Raw genomic sequence first — 18679 nt, 5'->3', positions numbered from 1 at the left:
GGATGCTGTGCTGCCTTAGTCAGGGCCAAAACGTTTGCATAAATTCAAAGCGAGTCACTTAGGCTGCCTCCCTATGTAATGCACTGCGTATTCTATCAACTGTCAATATTTGCTGTTGTGGTAGACTCACAGTCGAGCTGTTATAAGGAAAAGGTCATGTCTGATATTAAGTAATGTTCTGGCTGAAAGGAGAACATCAAGTAGGTCTTGGAGTGGAGTCTAAGAGGGGTGCTTGCTGTTCTAGGGTACACACTGAATCCTGGTATCAAGCAAAGTGGAACAGATGACACAGCCTATTGATCCACCTCGGCATTAAACCAGTGGAGTAGGCTTTCCATGCCAATTTCTTTGAATGATACTACGGTGGGCGTTGAGTTCTTCCAGGGCTTTCTATCTCTACTGTAGCTTATACCAGAACACTTAATGCCATTTCTGGATGTACTTTATCTCACTTGTTCAAATGAACCAGGCTGCAGGAGGTGTTTGTGAATGAAAAAGTGTCCCCCTGGTTAGAAGCCAGAGTAATAACTCTTGGTGATGTACATGGGTGACGTGCCCAGGTAGAAGTTCATCCTGAGTGGTATAGCAAAATAAATAACTACATTTACAGCACGAGGGTATCTTCCCAATGTTTTCCCCCTTTTTCGGTACCTCTATTCATTTGTGTTATATGGAGACAGAACCATTCAAGTGTAGTCTAACCAAGGTTCTATACAAATTTAATATAATCTCTCTACTTCTCAATTCTATCCCTCTAGAAATGAACCAGTTTTTAAGATTGTATTTACACTTTGGTTTGGCTTGATTAAGTTGCATCGCTGCTCAAAGTGATTTGGGACTGCAAGGTCTTTTTGCTCCTTTTACTTAATTCAGACTCCTACTCCCTAATTGCCCATGCTTACCAGGCATTTGAGTGTCAACTACATTACTGTGGGTCAGAACTTTCTGGAGTCACATGTACCCAGAGTGGGTAAGGATGGCAGATTTCCTTTAGTGTTGCAGATGGGTTTTAACGACAATCCACAATGGTTTCATGGTCATCATTGGATTTTTAGTTCCAGATTTTTATTGAATTCAAATTCCACCATCTGCTGTGGTGGGATTTGAACCTGGGTTCCCAGAGCATTACCCTGGGTCTCCAGGTTACTAGTCCAGTGACAATATCACTGTGCCACTGCCTCCCCCACTGAATGTCCTCCTTCTGTATTGGTACAATTCTGTCATTCTGAGTATGTGCTCCTCTTATTCTTCCCACCAAATCGATTACTGCACACGTATTTAAATTAAAATGATGTTGTCATTTACAAACCCATTCTGTCAGGTGATCGCATTGGAAATAAAACTCGGGTAGCAAGTATAACGGCCACTGATTGGCTATGGGCAGTTTCTTGCTGCCACCCAGGTCAGGTCCTACTCCAATGTCTTTATAGGTTTAATGATGGTGACCAGCTTGTGACATATAACCCATAACAAACTTATAAATGACACCGTGATATTCCTGTACCCCATGAGGTTCAAGGAACAATCCAAATTGATGAGATATGTCTCCTTGTCCTTGGCCTGTTCTGAAGTGTGCTCTACCTAACTTATCTAACTTCCAGGGAATCTATTTCAAAATAAAGTTGCACACTGTGACATTAAGACCTTCCCTTTGCTTGAAAGTAGAATATTGGGATCTATGAAAACATCTCTTTGACCACACTTCTGGTCCCCTATCTTAATATCTATTATCTGTCCTCGCGTCAAAATTTAGTTCCAAACACTCCTGTAAACATCAAATGTGCAATGCAAATGTAAAGTATTGCTGTTGATGTTTACCAATCTACTGTTTGGCCCGAGCAGTTTCTATCGGCACTTACCATCCATCCACCCATTTTTAAAAAGCCAGAAAATCCGAGGTTGTAGCATAATGGATCTGGTTTAGCACAGTGGGCTAAATAGCTGGCTTGTAGTGCAGAACAATGTGAGCAGCACGGGTTCAATTCCCGTATCGGCCTCCCTGCCAGAATGTGGCGACTAGGGGCTTTTCACAGTAACTCCATTGAAGCCTACTTGTGACAATAAGCTATTATTATTAATGGCTGTCAGAAACTTTTCCAACTCCTGTCTTTGCTTCCTGTTTTCACATTTTTTCATCTCTTTGAGGAGCAGAATGATCTATTTTCATGTCTCTATTTTCTCCAAGTTATCAAGTTGTACTTTTCAGTCCTCACTCCAGACATTGGAGCACAGAATCTAGGCTAACAATCCAGCGCAGTGCTTGAGGAGGTGTTGCACTGTCAGAGGCAAAATTCCTCTGGCATTATTTAAATGAAGAGCAGAGGAGTTTCCCTCCCCTCCCCCCCCCCCCCCCCCCCCCCCCCCTACCCTGTCTTGGCCATTATTTATTCATCATCAAGGATTTTGAAAATGGATTGCCCGGTCCCTTATTTAACGGTTGTTTGTGGGAACTTGCTGTGTGCAAATTAGCTCCTGTGTCTGCTGCATTGTGATAGTGACTACACTTCAAAAAAGTACTCAGTTGGTTGTGAAGCACTTTGGAACATCCAAGAACAAAGAACAAAGAAAAGTACAGCACAGGAACAGGCCCTTCAGCCCTCCAAGCCTGTGCCGACCATGCTGCCCATCTGAACTAAATTCTTCTACACTTCCTTGGTCCGTATCCCTCTAATCCCATCCTATTCATGTATTTGTCAAGATGCCCTTAAATGTCACTATCGTCCCTGCTTCCACCTCCTCCAGCAGCGAGTTCCAGGCACCCACTACCCTCTGTGTAAAAAAACTTGCCTCGTACATCTCCTCTATACCTTGCCCCTCGCACCTTAAACCTATGCCCCCTAGTAATTGACCCCTCTACCCTGGAAAAAGCCTCTGACTATCCACTCTGTCAATGCCCCTCATAATTTTGTAGCCCTCCATCAGGTCTCCCCTTAACCTCCGTCGTTCCAGTGAGAACAAACCGAGTTTATTCAACCAGAGATGCAATAAAAATGCATGGGGCGAGATTCTCCGTAAATGCGGAGAATCGTAAAGGCTGCTGTGGGACAGGCCGTGACCCACGGCAGCCTTCACGCCCACTTCCGGAGCCGATTCTCCCCCCCGGGCGGGGCTAGGAGCGTGGCCTCGTGCGTCACGGCGGCGCGGCCTTGACGACAGTCGTCAAGGCCACACGCCAAGCATCACGCCAGCTGACGCGCATGCGCAGTTGGCATCTTTTCCCTCAGCCGCCCCGCAAGACATGATCTTGATCTTGCGGGGCGGCGGAGGGAAAAGAGTGCGTCCGTTACGGTGGTACTGCCGTGCCAGTCGGGCCCCCAGATGCCCCATGTGCCTGCTGCATTGTGATAGTGACGGCAGCAAGCAGGTGTGTTTGCTGTCGTGTTGAAACGGGCGTGAAGGCCCGGTCGCTCGGCCCATCGGCCTCGGAGAATCGCCGCTCGCTGTAAAAAACGGCGAATGGTGATTTGTGGCATGGGTCAGGCATGGGGGGGGGGGGGGGGGGGGGGAGAATAGCGGGAGGGCGTGAAAAATGTCGGGAGGCCCCGCGATTCTCCCACCCGACATGGGGGGCGGAGAATCGCGCCCAAGGTCTTTCTTTCTTTGTATGCATTTCTTTGTAAAGCATGATGGAGAAAGAAACCACACAATTATGCCCAAAACCACAAGGATGGCTGAGAATGCAGTCTTCCGCTGATAGGATTTGTTGCAGGGTGTATCGCTAAGAGATTATGTTTCCAGACATGGGGCGCGATTCTCTGCTCCCACGGCGGGTGGGAGAATTGTGGGAGGGCCGCTCTGGCACCCCCCGCGATTCTCCCACCCCCCCCAAAATGGCGTGTTGCGTTTTGCGACACTCCGCTCGGAGAATCGGGGGCCGCTCTTTTTCACGGCGACCCACGATTCTCCAACCCGGATGGGCCGAGCGGCCTGCCGTTCCCGACCGGCTCACGCCAGCGGCAACCACACCTGGTCGCTGCCGGTGTGAACAGCGCGCCAGCAGCTGTTTTGTGTCTTGTGGGGGCGAAGAGGGGAGTGAGCACCACGGCCGTGCTCGGGAGGGGACTGGCCCGCGATCGGTGCCCACCGATCGTCGGGCCGGCGTCTCAAAGGGACACACTCTTTTCTCTCCGCCGCCCCGCAAGATCAAGCCGCCACATCTTGCGGGGCAGCGGAGGGGAAGACGGCAACCGCGCATGCGCGGGTTTGAACCGTCATCCGGCGTGACGTCAGCCACGCATGCGCGGGTTGGAGCCGCCCAACCCACGCATGTGTGGCTGACATCATTAGGCGCGTCGGCCGCGTCATTCTCGGCGCGCCGGGCCTTGACGCCAGCGACAAGGCCCGGCGGCCGAGATTTACGGCACAGCCCTCCTAGCCCTCCCCGGCAGGGGGAGAATAGGGGGCAAGGAGAGGTCTCCGACGCCGTCGTGAACCTCTCCGGATTTCACAACGGCGTCGGGCCTGGCGGAGAATTCCGCCCAAAGTACTTTTACAAGTGTCCGGAGACTGACTACTATGTTTGGTAAAGACAAAAGCACATCTTATCCAAAAGATCCTTTGAGTAATGCCTAGGCGGTCTAATGGATTCCATTTTCCACTTGGAATGTACAAAGAAGGGGTTAGAAGCCAGCTGTGAGAGCTACCCCAGTGTTTGTCTGTATGTGCTTTGTCAAGATAAGCAGCCATAAAATCATTTTCACGCTGATGATGTGTGATACTTCTGCCAATATATCAACAAGTGCATGCGTTTGGCAAATACCTTAGTAATTGCCTTATTAAAGACAGGTGATGATCATTAGCTCAATGTGCAAGAAAGTATGAATGGACATGGATGGAACAGTTTGTGTGGGAAATCCATATGGAGTTTGTAACTCTACTCAGCTATATGAAGAATAAATTTGGAAGGTAAAAGTTAAGCTGCTGCATTATTCCTCTACCATATATTACTATTGTTCTTAACATGGTAGCAGAGGACCAAGGTTAAGCTTTGATGACTGGTGCTGCAAAAGAAGGTTTTGTCTTCACCCTCTGAAGGAGAAGAAGTACACTGTTACTGACAAATTTAAGTTACAGGATGGCAGAAGGGAAATATGAAGTATCAGGCTTTGATATACCTCAAATTTTCTTGGAAGTGGAGCCATATGAGCAACGAAAAACTGAAGTTGAGGTGCGGGCCCGGGTACTTCATTAGCCAAAAAGAAGTCACCAGCAAAGTGTCAAATTAGGAGTAAAGTCTTTTCAGAGTAGAATGTAAATGATTAGGATAATAAAGAGGGACTGGATATTCTGTTACAGTTTTTGGATAAATTTGACAAAAACGATGACTTATTGGAAGCATATAATAATAATTGCTTATTGTCACACTTAGGCTTCAATGAAGTTACTGTGAAAATCCCCTAGTCGCCAAATTCCTGCACCTGTTCGGGGAGTCCAGTATGGGAATTGAACCCAAGCTGCTGGCATTGTTCTGCATTGCAAGCCAGCTATTTAGCCCACTGTGCTAAACCAGCCCCTGATCAGCATGTGAGGCCTGATCAGCCTTTGAAAGATTTAAGGAAACAGATGATCAGTTCATGGAGGAATATATAATGGACGTTGACAGATGGTATAAGAAGCTGAAAAAAATTGAACTTGATATACTAGAGTTTGTACTGGCATTTAAATTACTTTATTGTGTTACTTACTTTATTAATGAACTTTTAGTATTGACAAGGGTTAAATTCCGAAGTAAAGACTCTCTTTTAGAGGCTCCCGCCCTAAAAATATTTCTGGGAAGACAGTCTTTTCCAGCAACTTTCTGATTGACTGCTAGCAACTCTGTGATAAATTAAAATCTGGAAGATTCAATGGTGGCTGAGATTCAAGATCAACAAAATGTTAGACACAGATTTCAGTACAAAGGTGGAGGTATTGATAGGTGGTCTGAAGATGGGCGTGCTTTTAACCAATTTGAGAATCGGGACAAAGGGCGGGATTCTCCGGGACACCGGCGGGTCGGAGAATCGTTGGGGGGTGGCAGAAATCCCACCTGACCGCCCCGCGATATTCTCCGACCCCCCAAAAATCCCGCCGTCGTGAATCGTGCCGCGCGCCTCGGAGAATGCGAGGACCGGCGCGACGCAACAGGGCCCGGGGCCGTCCCAATTCCCAGGCCGGATGGGCCTAAGCCCCACCGACGTGACTACGGGTCACGCGGCGTAAATCAAACCACCTATTTAATGGCGTCAACCAGTAATGATGGTTGTCGCCGGCCAGTGCAGAGGTAGGGGTCGGCATGGGGCCTGGGGCGGTTGCCGGAGAAGTGATGGCATGGCCGCAGGTGGTGATGGGGGAGGGGGATCGCAGGAGACGTTGGAGTGTGCGTGCCGGGGAGGGGGAGTGGCTGGGGGGAGGAAAGGGCTGGGGGAGGGAGGGGCTGGGGGGGAGGGAGAGGCTGGGGAGGAAGGAGGGGCTGAGGGCACGGAGGGGGGGAGGGGGCTGGGGGAGGGGCTGGAGGGAGGGAGAGGGTGGGATGGAGGGGCTGAGGAGGAGAGGGGGCTGGGGGGGGGTTGGAGAGCGTGCGTGATGGAGAGGGTGCGTGATGGAGAGGGTGCGTGATGGAGAAGGTGCGTGCCGGGGAGGAGAGGGAGGTGTTGGGGAGGGTGCGGCTGGGGAGGAGGGGGGGGGGGGGGGGGAGGGCGTGTGATGGAGAGGTTGTGTGCTGGGGAGGAGGGGGGGTTGGGTAGGGTGCATGCCGAAGAGCATATGGGGGGATATGGGGGAAGAGAAATATGGGGATATGGGGGAAGGGGAATATGGGGAAGGGGGGATTTGGGGAAGGGGAAGGGTGAAAGGGGGCAGGCAGTGGGGGGGGTCTCATGTGGCGCTGCGCATCGGGCGGCCATTTTGCTGGGTCTCTGTGGGGCATCTTTTGTGCAGCGATGCCGTGCGCATCCGTGACGGGTGATGCCGTCGTGAATGACGTCACGCCGCTAATAGCCAATTCCGGGCCAGAGAATTTGGGGGGGCCCGACGCCGGACTGATTCGTGGCGTTTTTGGTGCTGGGTTCAGGCCATCGCGCTGATTCATGGAGAACCCCGCCAAAAAAGTGGGTCTGGGGTACCGATCGCAGATGCTTAAACCTGTGAAATGCACGGGGAATGGTTAATTGATGTTATAGGTGTGATTCCAAGTACCATTATGTAATGCATTGCCCACAGTGAAAGATTCATCTTCTTGACATCGGAGAATTCCATGGCTGAAAAGGCTGATGGAGTCTGTCATGAAGAAATTGTATTGGTCACTGAGAGTTTGAATCCAGTGATGAGTATTTTGCTGGCTGATTCATCCCACTGTGCAGTTTTAAATAATGGTTGCACTTCCACAGTGTGTGGGGTGGTTTGATTACTGCTATCTGGAAACTCGTGATGAGACAGATCAGTGGAAGGCTAAGTAGTATGAAAGCTCTGCATGCTTCAAGCTCGGAGGTGACAATGTGCTACCATCTTCCATAAGGGTAGTCCTCCCTTGCAGGAGAGCTGGGCTCAGCCTTTTCATTGGCACAAATGGTTTCTTAACCTCTCCTGTTAAGCAGGTCTTCAATGAAGAAAGCGCAGATGACACTAGACATGAAAAATGACAGGGCAATCATGTTTAGGAAGACCGTGGCTCTACATTTTACTACATCAGGCCTTTATTGCCTGCCATGAAGGGAGTCACAAATTTCTCAAAGAATTCATGAAGTCTTGCTAACTTCTGGGAATAAGAATTTGATTTTTTAAAAAAAAGGTCATTTGGAAGTTGCATAGACAGTTTGCACATTCAGGCCCACAAAAACTGAAGGCTTTCCTGTGAGATGCTTGACAAAGAATTCAACAATCTTATTGAGCAATTCATGGCTCGGTGTGAAATTTGTATAAAATATCGAAGACACCAGCATGTCCTGTTGTGAATTTGCCACTAGCCAGGCAATTTGATGTTCCAGAGGCAATAGACTTAAAACTATGGAACAAAAATCGGGGTATTTTGCTACTGCACTTTATAGATATGATGACTAGAGAATGGTGGAAAGAATGAAAAGGCTTTGGCAAAATGATAGGCAGTGAAGGAAACGTAGTAATTGTACAACACAAGAATCAAAACTTGCATGCCAATCTTCTGATGGGTTTTCGAGCACCGCAGGATTAATCATATTTTGGTATTGTTGCCCTTTGGCTTAAAAAGGCATGAAAATTATAAGGGTATTGAAAAGAACCTTAGCTGCAGAAACACTGACGTTGGTTGAAGCAATAGACATGGGGGTTTATTTATCCAATATACTGACAGAAATATTGCGCAAGTGTCCAGGTGATAAAAGTTTGCCTTTGAGTATTATGTTGATAACCAATCCCTGTGGGACAATGCTCATTCAATGAAAAATGTCACTGAAAAAAGGCTAAGAATAGATCGAACTAGTATAAAAGAAATGTTAGAAAGAAAGAAGATTTCTAAGATACTAAGGCTTGGTTCCAGTCACTAATTATCAGAGTAGTTTACTTAAGAAATGCCTCCTCCAAGAAATTGCTAAATGTTTTGGAAGAGGAGCGTCTTGTGTTGGATAACAAAATGGAAAACTAATTTTTGCTTTGTAATTATGTGTATATGTGAATATGGTGAAGGGAATGTAGGGTCTATAATGTTAAAGCACATGACCTTTTTTCCATTTATTTGGAATTGAATAAACTGTGTCCTTGAATTTTGTTTTATTTCTAAAGCTTCACTTTAAAAACAAGAGAGGAGCATCTGTCAGCAAATGCATGTTTTGGCAATGACATTGTTAAGCTAATTACCTTATTAAAGGGAGGTGATGATCATTGCATCAATGTCCAAAAAAAGTATAAATGGACACGGCTGGAACAACTGGTGTGGGGGAACTATAAAGTGTTTGTAATTCTACTTAGCTGTATGAAGAATAAACCTACTGAAGGTAAAAGGCAGGCTGCTATACCATTCCAGCACCGTATACTATTACGGTTCTTCCCAGAAGCAGCCAGCAGTGCCAATTTTTTGGAGGTACATCGTGAATCTGTCTCTCTAATTGAGGAAGGCAGCCCAGCCAGGAAAAGACCCACAGCTGGAAAAAGAACTCCTGCGGGATTCTCCACCAGCGGGATCCTCCGCTTCGCCGGCAGCACACCTACGGGCCTCCTAATGGGGTGGGCTGGCCACAATGGGAAACCCCATTGGCTGGCTGTGGGAGCGGAGAATCCTGCTGCCGGCAGGGGTGCGCTGCGCTGGAAAATGGGACTGGCAGGACGAAGTTTCCCGCCCCTGAAGTTAACCTGCCAAACCACAGAACACTGGAATTGAAGAACCAACTATTCGTCTATCAAAGTCATCTCTACTGAAATCAAATCATAACGGCTGCACACTTCAACATCTACTCCTCAGGAGTCAAGGACAGTTCTGTATAACCTTTTATTTATATTTACTTATTATCATACTCAGTTCTTACTGTATGAATATAGATACATGTTTTTCACCATTTCTCCCTACCGTTATAGTATAATAATAGCTTATTGTCACAAGCAGGCTTCAATGAAGTTACTGTGAAAAGTCCATTTGCTACATTCCAGCGCCTGTTCGGGGAGGCTGGTATGGGAATTGAACCCACGCGGCTGGCCTTGTTTTGCATTACAAGCCAGCTGTTTAGCCCACTGTGCTCAACCAGCCCTTATAATAATTGCTTATTGTCACAAGTAGGCTTCAATTAAGTTACTGTGAAAAGCCCCTAGTCGCCACATTCCCGTGCCTGTTCGGGAGGCCAGTACGGGAATTGAACCGCGCTGCTGGCCTTGTTCTGCATTACAAGCCAGCTGTTTAGCCCACTGTGCTAAACCAGCCCCTGATAATTAATAAATGTATTCTATCTTTAATTTAAGAAAGCCTGGTTGAATTGGCTCCTTTTTAAACATAATTATTGGGTCTGGAAAAGGTATCCAAGGGAAAGGAAACCTTGTTAGATTAAAATAATCAAAATACTTTGGATGCTGGAATCTGAAACAGAATAGAGGAACTTGGAAAAACTCAGCAGATCTGCCAGCATCAATCAGGAGAGAAACAGAGAACAGAGTTAATGTTGCAAGTCATAGACCCTTCATTGGAACTGAAAGGAGGTAGAATGTTAGATCAAAAGAAACTGCAGCAAAAATAGAAACTTTAAGAACAAATCTAATAAAATCTTGTTAAATTAAACCTTGTTGCTACCAGCAGATGGGGGTTGGGGGGGGGGGGGGTTCAAAAAAGACACAACCAGTCATTCCTACCCATTCAGATTTATAACAATTTGGGGATATCCCAGCCAGATGGTGACATATTGAGGGGTCTCACGCAGATCAACAAAATTGGGCAACCTCACCTGGGGGTGCTCGTAACAATGTGATGTGCTTCAGAATATTTCTTAAAGATGTAATGAGGGGCTCAATAAATGCAAGCTCTTTTCTTTGTCATTTTCACTTCCATGCCCACTTGTCTTTGACCGTCTGACACAATGAGGGTCAATTTCTGATTGTCAATTTTAATGAGCTACTTAGAACTGTTCAGTCATCGCAATTCCTCTATTGCTCCTTGCAAAAAAACCTGACAGGTTAAACTTTAATAATGAGCACCTACTGTTTACGCAGTTCTTACAGTTTCCTATCTGAAAATATGCTTCATTGTTCTTTGATTGGTCTGAATTATGTTGGTTGACACGTGGGAAATCTCAACTTGCAGTGGCGTTGAAATTATTTTGTTGTTGTTGCTATCTGTGCCAGCCTACCCTTCAGCCAGATTCGACCAGACCTTCGCTACCATGTCCCAGATTTATTGCTCACATGAACACTTCATCCAACATTTTGCGTTCGCCATGGGACCTCAACTTCAGGCCCAGAACAATCGACACGGATCCTTCAAACATAAAACCGTCTGCTTCCTCCAGAGATGTCTGGAAACCTGCAGGTAATCTGATCTTTGGTATCACCACACGCCAATGGCTAATTTCTGACATTTGTTCGGACAATGTATTCAACACAAGCACTCATCATTTGTGAAAGTGCGGGTGCCTCAGGTTACAAGTCAAAGATGTATCTGCCAGTAACATAACCATACTCACATTAAGTTATGAGGTACTCAAAGTTTTTAAGTGATTCGTAAGAAATAGGAGCAGGAAAAGGCCGTAAAGCCCGTTGAACATTCTCCGCCATCGTGGTTGATCTTGCGCTTCAACTCTAATTTCTCACCTGCTCCTCAGATCCCTCAATTCCCTGAGAGAACACAAATATTTCTAGTTCAGCCTTAAAATATACAATGATTGAGTATCCACAGCCCTCTTGTTTAATGAATTCTAACGATTCGCAACCTTTTGAATGAAGACATTTCTCTTCATCTCAGTCCTAAAGTTCTTTCATCCTTAAATTGTGCCACCATGTTCTAGATTCCCCAGCCATGGAAATAACCTCTCATTGTCTACCCCATCAAACCCTCTGGCAATCTTGTATAATTCATATGAGCCCACTTTTCATTTTTCTAAACTTCACAGAATATTGGTCCAATTTACTCAGCCGTTCATTATAGAACAACCCTATCATTCCGGGAACCAATCTGGTGAACCTTGAGGTTGTGTTCAGTTTTTCTACCTTTGATTATGTGTGTCTGTTTATATTTATGCTCACTGTGCTTGATTGGTTAAGCCCAAGTGTGGACTCAGAGAAAGGTGAACACACTGTAAGTAGAGCTGGTAGCCCGAGCTGAAGCATGGAGTAAACATTTTAAAGCACTGCGTAAAACCTGTTACACAAATAGAAATGAGTGTTAACTTTGCCTGATATATAAAATATTCAACATTTGAAACAGCAACAAGAACTTTGGGCGCGATTCTCCCATATGGGGAGAAATCGTAAGGCTGGTGTCAAATCCGGGTGGGTTTGACGCCAGCCCCCCCCTTCCCGACCGGGAACCGATTCTGGTCCCCGGTCGGGGCTAGCATGCCGACGCCGTAAACTCTGGCATCGCGGGCTTAACGAATTTCGTTAAGCCCGCTTGCCAGAGTTAGCGCCGGCTGACGCGTCATATGATGTCAGCCGCGCATGCGCGGATTAGAAGACTCCAACCTGCGCATATGCGGATGACGTCATCGCGCATTTGCGCAAAACCCGCACATGCGCGGGCCGGGATGCCCCTCAGCCGCCCCGTGAAGTGATACAGCGGGGCGGCGGAGGGACAAAGAGTGCGCGGGCATCGGGCCCGCTTCCCGTGATCGGTGCCCACCGATCGCGGGCCCATGGCGCCCTTGGCACGGCCGTGGTACTGCCGTGCCAATCGGTGCCTTGGTTTTAAAGATCGAGAGTTTACGGCCGTTTTTACGAACGGCCAGACCAGGTGTGTTTGCCGTTTGTAAAAACAGCCGTAAAGGGCTGGGAACTCGGCCCATCGAACAGCTGAGAATCGCTGCCGGCCGTAAAAAAACGGCGGCAGCGATTCATATCGGGAGTCGGGCGTGGGGGGGGGGGGGGAGAATAGCGGGAGGGCGTCGGAACAGCGTGGCCGTAAAATTTTACGAGCCACGCTATTCTCCGCACCGTCGGGAGTGCGGAGAATCGCGCCCTTTGTAATTGTATAGCACCTTTATTATAATCTCCATAAAGACCGATAACTTTTAAAGAGATATTAATTTCCCAGTGACTGACTCAAAAGATCACACAACAGGATTTAATATTTTATTTATTTTATTATAATGATCATACTAAAGTCAATATTGATTAAACTTAGTAAGCAACTAATCTATTATAATATATTAAACTACAGAAATGGTTTTCTCTAGTAACATCTTTACACAACGGAAAATTCCACCTGTCATTATAGGTTACACTACATTCTCTGTAGACATGTATCTTGCGATTGAAGTCCAAAGCTCCTGCCAGCTCTAACTGGATCCCTTCCCCCTGATTCACTCGGGTGAATCATCCAGTATTCTTTTAAACCAAGTCCCAGTCACTCAGCCCTTTGAGCAGAATCTAACTGACTTCCCATTGCAAGGTTCCCTCCAGTAGTTCAACGGTCTTTAACCCTTCACAATCTTTGTTTCCTGGAACATGGATTCCACCTCACCAGCCCTCCACTTGATCGTGAATCCCAAAGCAGTTCTTTTCTTCTGCCTGGCATAGCAGCATTTGCTGCTTCATATGCAAAACTCTTGGTTTGACTGTCCCTGAGAGTCAGTGAGTCTGGGCGGCAGCAAGACTAGCTGCTTTTTCTTTTGAGTCCCCATGCTACAGTTTGGACCTTCCTTTGATTTGGTCTCAATTTGGGTTTCTATCTCCATAATAAGCAGGTTGCACCCTACCCAACCACCCCACTCCTCAATCAGAAAGTAGCTGGAAAAGACTGTCTTCCCAGAAATATTTTTAGGGCGGGAGCCTCTAAAAGAGAGTCTTTACTTCGGAATTTAACCCTTGTCAATACTAAAAGTTCATTGATATGAGAAATGCGTGCACAATAAAGTAACTTAAATGCCAGTACAGACTCTAGTATATCAAGTTCAATTTTTTTTCAACGTCCATTATATATTCCTCCATGAACTGATCATCTGTTTACTTAAATCTTTCAAAGGCTGATCAGGCCTCACATGCTGATCAGGGGCTGGTTTAGCACAGTGGGCTAAATAGCTGGCATGCAATGCAGAACAATGCCAGCAGCGTGGGTTCAATTCCCATACTGGACTCCCCGAGCAGGTTTCGGAATGTGGCGACTAGGGGCTTTTCACAGTAACTTCATTGAAGCCTACTCGTGACAATAAGCGATTTTCATTTCATTTCATTTCAATCATTGTTTGTAAAAACCTTAAGAAAATGTAATCTGCTGTCCTTACCTGGTCTGGCCTACATGTAGCAGCAGAACACAGTAATGAGGTTGACTCTTAATTGCACAGTGAAATGACAAACCACTAATTGTAACGGCAATTAGAGATGGGCAACAAATGCTGACTTTTCCCACATCCCATGAAAGAATAAATACGAAAAAGTTTAAAATAAGTGACAAAAACGTAAGGCGGGAGATGTCGCAAAATGCAGCAAGTAGTTATGATCTGGAATCGGCCACCTAAAAGTAGATTCAATATTAACTTTCAGAAGGGAATTGGATGAAGACTTGAAGGGGAAATAATTTATGGGCAAAGAGCAGGGCCTAGTGGAAGCAATTGGATAACACTTTCAAAGTGCTGGCAGTGGCATGATGGGTTGAATGGCCTCCACTTATGATTCAGTCATAAAGCAATGACAATGAAGTGAATCCTATTTATTAAACTGGGAACCAGCATCTTGTATGACAGGAATCTTGTTCAAACAACGAATTGGATGAATACACTTCCAAGTGAACGATTACATTGGTGGCGTTTGTAGTCGCAATCTTCAGTGGAATGCATGGGCATTTTATCAGCTGGCATTCATTACAGCTGGTAGCTGGCATTGCGCGAACATTACCACAGTTTTAAAACTAATTACTCGCCATATGGTGGCTGGTGTAGTTACATCTGTGTCCAAAGAAAAGAGCTGGTTAATTTCTTCGGTCAGTTTACATAGCTACGACTCCCTTGACACATGCCATTCAAACACTCTCTGAACAACAGATGGGACAAGGGTGGGAATTGTACAGGATCCCTGCATTAATCTGCACTGTGCACCATCCCTTTATCCTTCAGAATGACTCTGGTCACATGGTGTGTGGAAATTACAAGCAGGGATTGTGCGGGGAGGATTTCTCGACTCTTTCAGAAAAGGCCAATTTGGACCGCTGCGTTTATTTATCAAAAAGATCAGGGCTTTGGATGAAAGGAGGGGCAGGGGGAGTGGGGGTTGGGAGTGGGAGAGGGAGGGTATTTGGCCTCCTCATAGCAACAAAGTTCAAACCATTGTTTCTTGGAAAGTTGTTGAAGTGACTGGGTGGGGGCTGCGGGGGGGGGGGGGGGGGGGGGGGATGACACCGCATACCCTTTTTCTTCCTACACTGTCATAGAGATCGGATTTAACCCTTGCAAAAGCTGAGTAAAGTCAGAATGCCAGGGAGTAACAATTGTAGCATCAGGCTCTCTTAGATTAATAGCTTTGGCTAGTGTGTGTCTATAATTAATGTCCCTCAGCGTCTTTTGAAACAGTCAGATTAGAATTTGTGATGAAATAGGATTCTTTTTTCTGTCTCCCTAAGGCACCTCTCTTCCGCTTTCATTTCAAAACATCTGGTCAGTGTATCTTGGAGATGACCTTCACCCCAGGACCCTGTGTTACCTCTTGAGGAGCCCTACATTGTGTCCTCCCAACAATATCCATCGTTAACAGAGCCCAGCATGCCGATGTTCCTGTACCACCAAGCCTCCACCTTCCGAATAGAAAACCATTTCTGATCGGAGGCCAGGAGGTGTCACACAGCATTTATATTAATGACATGAGAGATGAATGAGAAAAGGGTATGTTTCTGCCCAACTGCTGTGCTATGCCTGAACCAGATTCCTTCTGTATTTCATCAGTGTCACTCCAGTCATGGGCAACTTATTGCAAAGGAAAAATGCTTCCTTTACACATTTGCTTGACATCTTTTGCAGTGGGCAGAGTGGCAATACATCATTCTGTTGGTGGCAGGAGCCTTCAGAGAGGCTAACTGTCCAATTCTGAAACAATGGTCACAATGCACAACAGCTGATCATAAAGAAAAATGTTCAAAGAAGTGTGGGTCGGAAGGCAGCCCACACCCTGTAAATTGGGAAAGATAATAGCATCACTAGATAAATGAGACGACATCTCTTCACTAAATCTCTGAACCATGTGGAAACTCTCATGTATCTGCTTGGTGTGTACTCTACGGAAACTTTTGAAACCAGTGCAATCAATTATCGATCCCACACAGAGAGAATTCCTTCTCAACTTTTAAAGATCTTTGAATTCAGCTCTAAGCCAGGTAGAACATTTCAGGAGCTTCCATGTTCTCCTGATAGGTCAAACCCCCCCCCCCCACCTCCCCCCCCCCAACCCCCCTCCCCCCCCCCCCCCCCCCCCCCCCCCCCCCCCCCCACCCCCGGCCAACAATCTCTTGCCCCAGGAACTCGGAATGAGCCTTATTAACCCAGATGTGCATTATGGGATCCCACGGATCACACAATGAGTTGTTTGAAGTGTACTCTCTGTGGGGTGAGCAGAGTATTGTTGTACAACTGCTTTTTTTTGATATCTCACTCATTCGGGATCTTTGACTACAGGGAGCATTGGTACCTGCTGGGGAAACCAGATTCTAAGTACTTCACCATTTAATCAAATAGGGATAAACATCAAACAAAAATGTCAACGTTGCCACAGTCCCAGATGAGGCTCTCCGCTTTGAGAGCTGACTGGTGGCGATTTATCCTGAGGGACACCACACTTAAGGTGCAAGGTTGAGAAGGCAGAACCTTCAGGAATAACCCAGTATGGGAATTGAACCCACTCTATTGGCATCTCCCAACATTACAAACCAACCATATAGCCAACTGAGCTAGCCAACCCCTTAATTCCCTGTGCCCCTTATTCTAGATTCCCAGGGTAAACAATGATTCGATATCTACTCTGTCAAAGCTCCCTCAAAATCCTGAATATTAGTGAGATCTCATTTTTCTAAACTCCAGAGAAGGAAGTAACAATTTATTCAACCTCTCAAATGGCTAGTTTTAGGAATTATAATCAAAGTTTGTAGGGAGCCATATCTTCACCACTCTTGCTGAGGAAATCTCTCCACTGCGCTCTCATTTTAAGATTTTCTGAAAACTTTGAGCAACTTTATGATCACCCATGCCAGGAGTTCCCAAATTTGGTTCTGTGGGACCTCTGCAGGATTTCTGCGGTCGGTTCTGCCGCAGGTCCCAAGAAGAGCTGGGGCTTGGTGGGGGTGGGAGGAAGGGGTGGGGGTTGCGTGAAGAGCCAGGGCCGCAGGTACCAATAACAACGGGGATGTGGGGGTCCCAAGAGGGGGGGGGGGAGGAGGGGGGTTGGTAAGGGGGTAAGAGTGAGGGTGGGTGAAGGTGAGGATGGGTCAGAGAGGTTGAGGGTGAGAGTGGATATGGGTGAGGGTGAGAGTGAATGAAGAAGTGAGAGTGGGTAAAGGTGGGGGAGGATGGGCCAGAGTGGGTGAGGGTGTGAGTGAGGGTGAGAATGGGTGAGGTTGAGTGGGTGTGAGTGGGTGAGGGTTAGAGTGAGTGAGAGTGAGTGAGATGTGAGAGGGTGAGGGAATATGTTTGAGGGCATGCTCCCATTAAACATAACAAAAAACTTTGAAGTATTTGTTGATGAACAGAACTTTTTTGTTACAATAAAAGTATACATATAAGACATAGAAACATCTTTTCAATTTGCTTTCGTATGTTTCTACTTGTTGTACAATAATAAACTTTTTTTTTGTAGTTTAATTCATCAATACAATAAGAATGTTTCTCAGGGGTCCTTTCAGTACTCTTCGGAGGTCAAGTGGGTTCTGTGGTTGGAAAAGTTTTGGAAACCCTGATCTATTCTCATGGCTCTTGGCTTCTTTCATCTGATAACATTCCCGTGAAGCACCTTGCAATGTTTTCACAATGTTGAAGATGCTATGTAAATGCAGGTTATTCATGGAGAACAGTGTGAATAGTGGGAGAATTCACAGGCTGCTGCAGAAACTGCCGTGTGGCTGCTCCTTCCATGTTGAAACCACTTTCTCCCAATGAGAGGGTGGGGGAACCCATCCACTTGACGAGAATATCCCACTGGATGTCGCCTGGAATTCCAAGTAGGAGCTACAGTTCCCAGTCACCAGAACTGTCTGGAGACCTTCTGACTCCGAAGTGGGAATAGCTACCATTGAACTAAACCCTTCTAACCTGGAGATGAAGTGCTTTTAATCTGACTGACCAAGGGAGCTGTGGCCATTATAGTAAAGAACCTTATAATATTTAAAAGTTTGCTTTCTATTGACCAACGTGGAAAGTAATTTTAAAAAACTTGTGCAAAAGGACTCAAAATCAAAATGTTACTTGACCAGGATCAGTGTAAGTCAGTGAGCACAGTGGGTGATGGTACAGGAGCCAGCAGAATTTGGATCTTGATATTGCAAAAATATGAGTTGGGATAGGAGAAATTTGAATATTTTTCGGCTGGACAAGGTCTGGTACTGAATGGAGAGCGTGGAATGTTTTGTTCGAAGTGATGAATTCAGTGCTGGCTCTGTGTCTCTTCATAATATCAGGATTCAGGATGCTGCTATTTCCTAATTCGCCAAGCCTGTCCCTTGTTACTGACCTACATTGGTCCTCAATTGGGAAACTGCTCAATTTTAAAACTCTCAACCTTGTTTTCAAATTCCCCCTGTCGTAGCAGCACTCCCTATCTCTCTAATCTCCATCAGTCCTACAACCCTTCGAGATCCTGCACTCTTCCAACTCTGGCACCCTGCACATTCCCAATTTAATTGTTCTACTATTGGCGGATGTGCCATCAGCTGCTGTGGCCTAAACTCCGGAATTCTCTCCCTAAACTCCCTCTCTTCCTTTACGAGACTCCTGAACCATTTTGACCAAGCTTTTGATTATCAGTTCGAGCATCTTCTTTTGCAGCTTGATGTCATTTATTGTTTGCTAATTTCTCCTGTAAAGAGCCTTGGGTTAAAAGTGCTACATAAATATAAGTTGTTGTT

General features: G+C 46.2%; 1 protein-coding gene across 2 annotated transcripts in view; it reads left to right on the top strand.

Annotated features, from left to right (window-relative positions):
• The window catches only part of LOC119955292, a 233119-nt gene that overhangs the window by 66923 nt on the left and 147517 nt on the right, over nucleotides 1-18679 (top strand). For both annotated transcript variants that reach the window (XM_038781371.1, XM_038781372.1), the window contains exon 3: nucleotides 10774-10957. In XM_038781371.1, the coding sequence (XP_038637299.1) occupies nucleotides 10774-10957 (184 nt within the window). The remainder of the gene's footprint in view (nucleotides 1-10773; nucleotides 10958-18679) is intronic.

Source organism: Scyliorhinus canicula, chromosome 20, assembly GCF_902713615.1.
Source record: "Scyliorhinus canicula chromosome 20, sScyCan1.1, whole genome shotgun sequence".
In the NCBI taxonomy this organism is placed as follows: Eukaryota; Metazoa; Chordata; class Chondrichthyes; order Carcharhiniformes; family Scyliorhinidae; genus Scyliorhinus; species Scyliorhinus canicula.
This window is presented reverse-complemented; position numbering and strand designations above follow the sequence as displayed.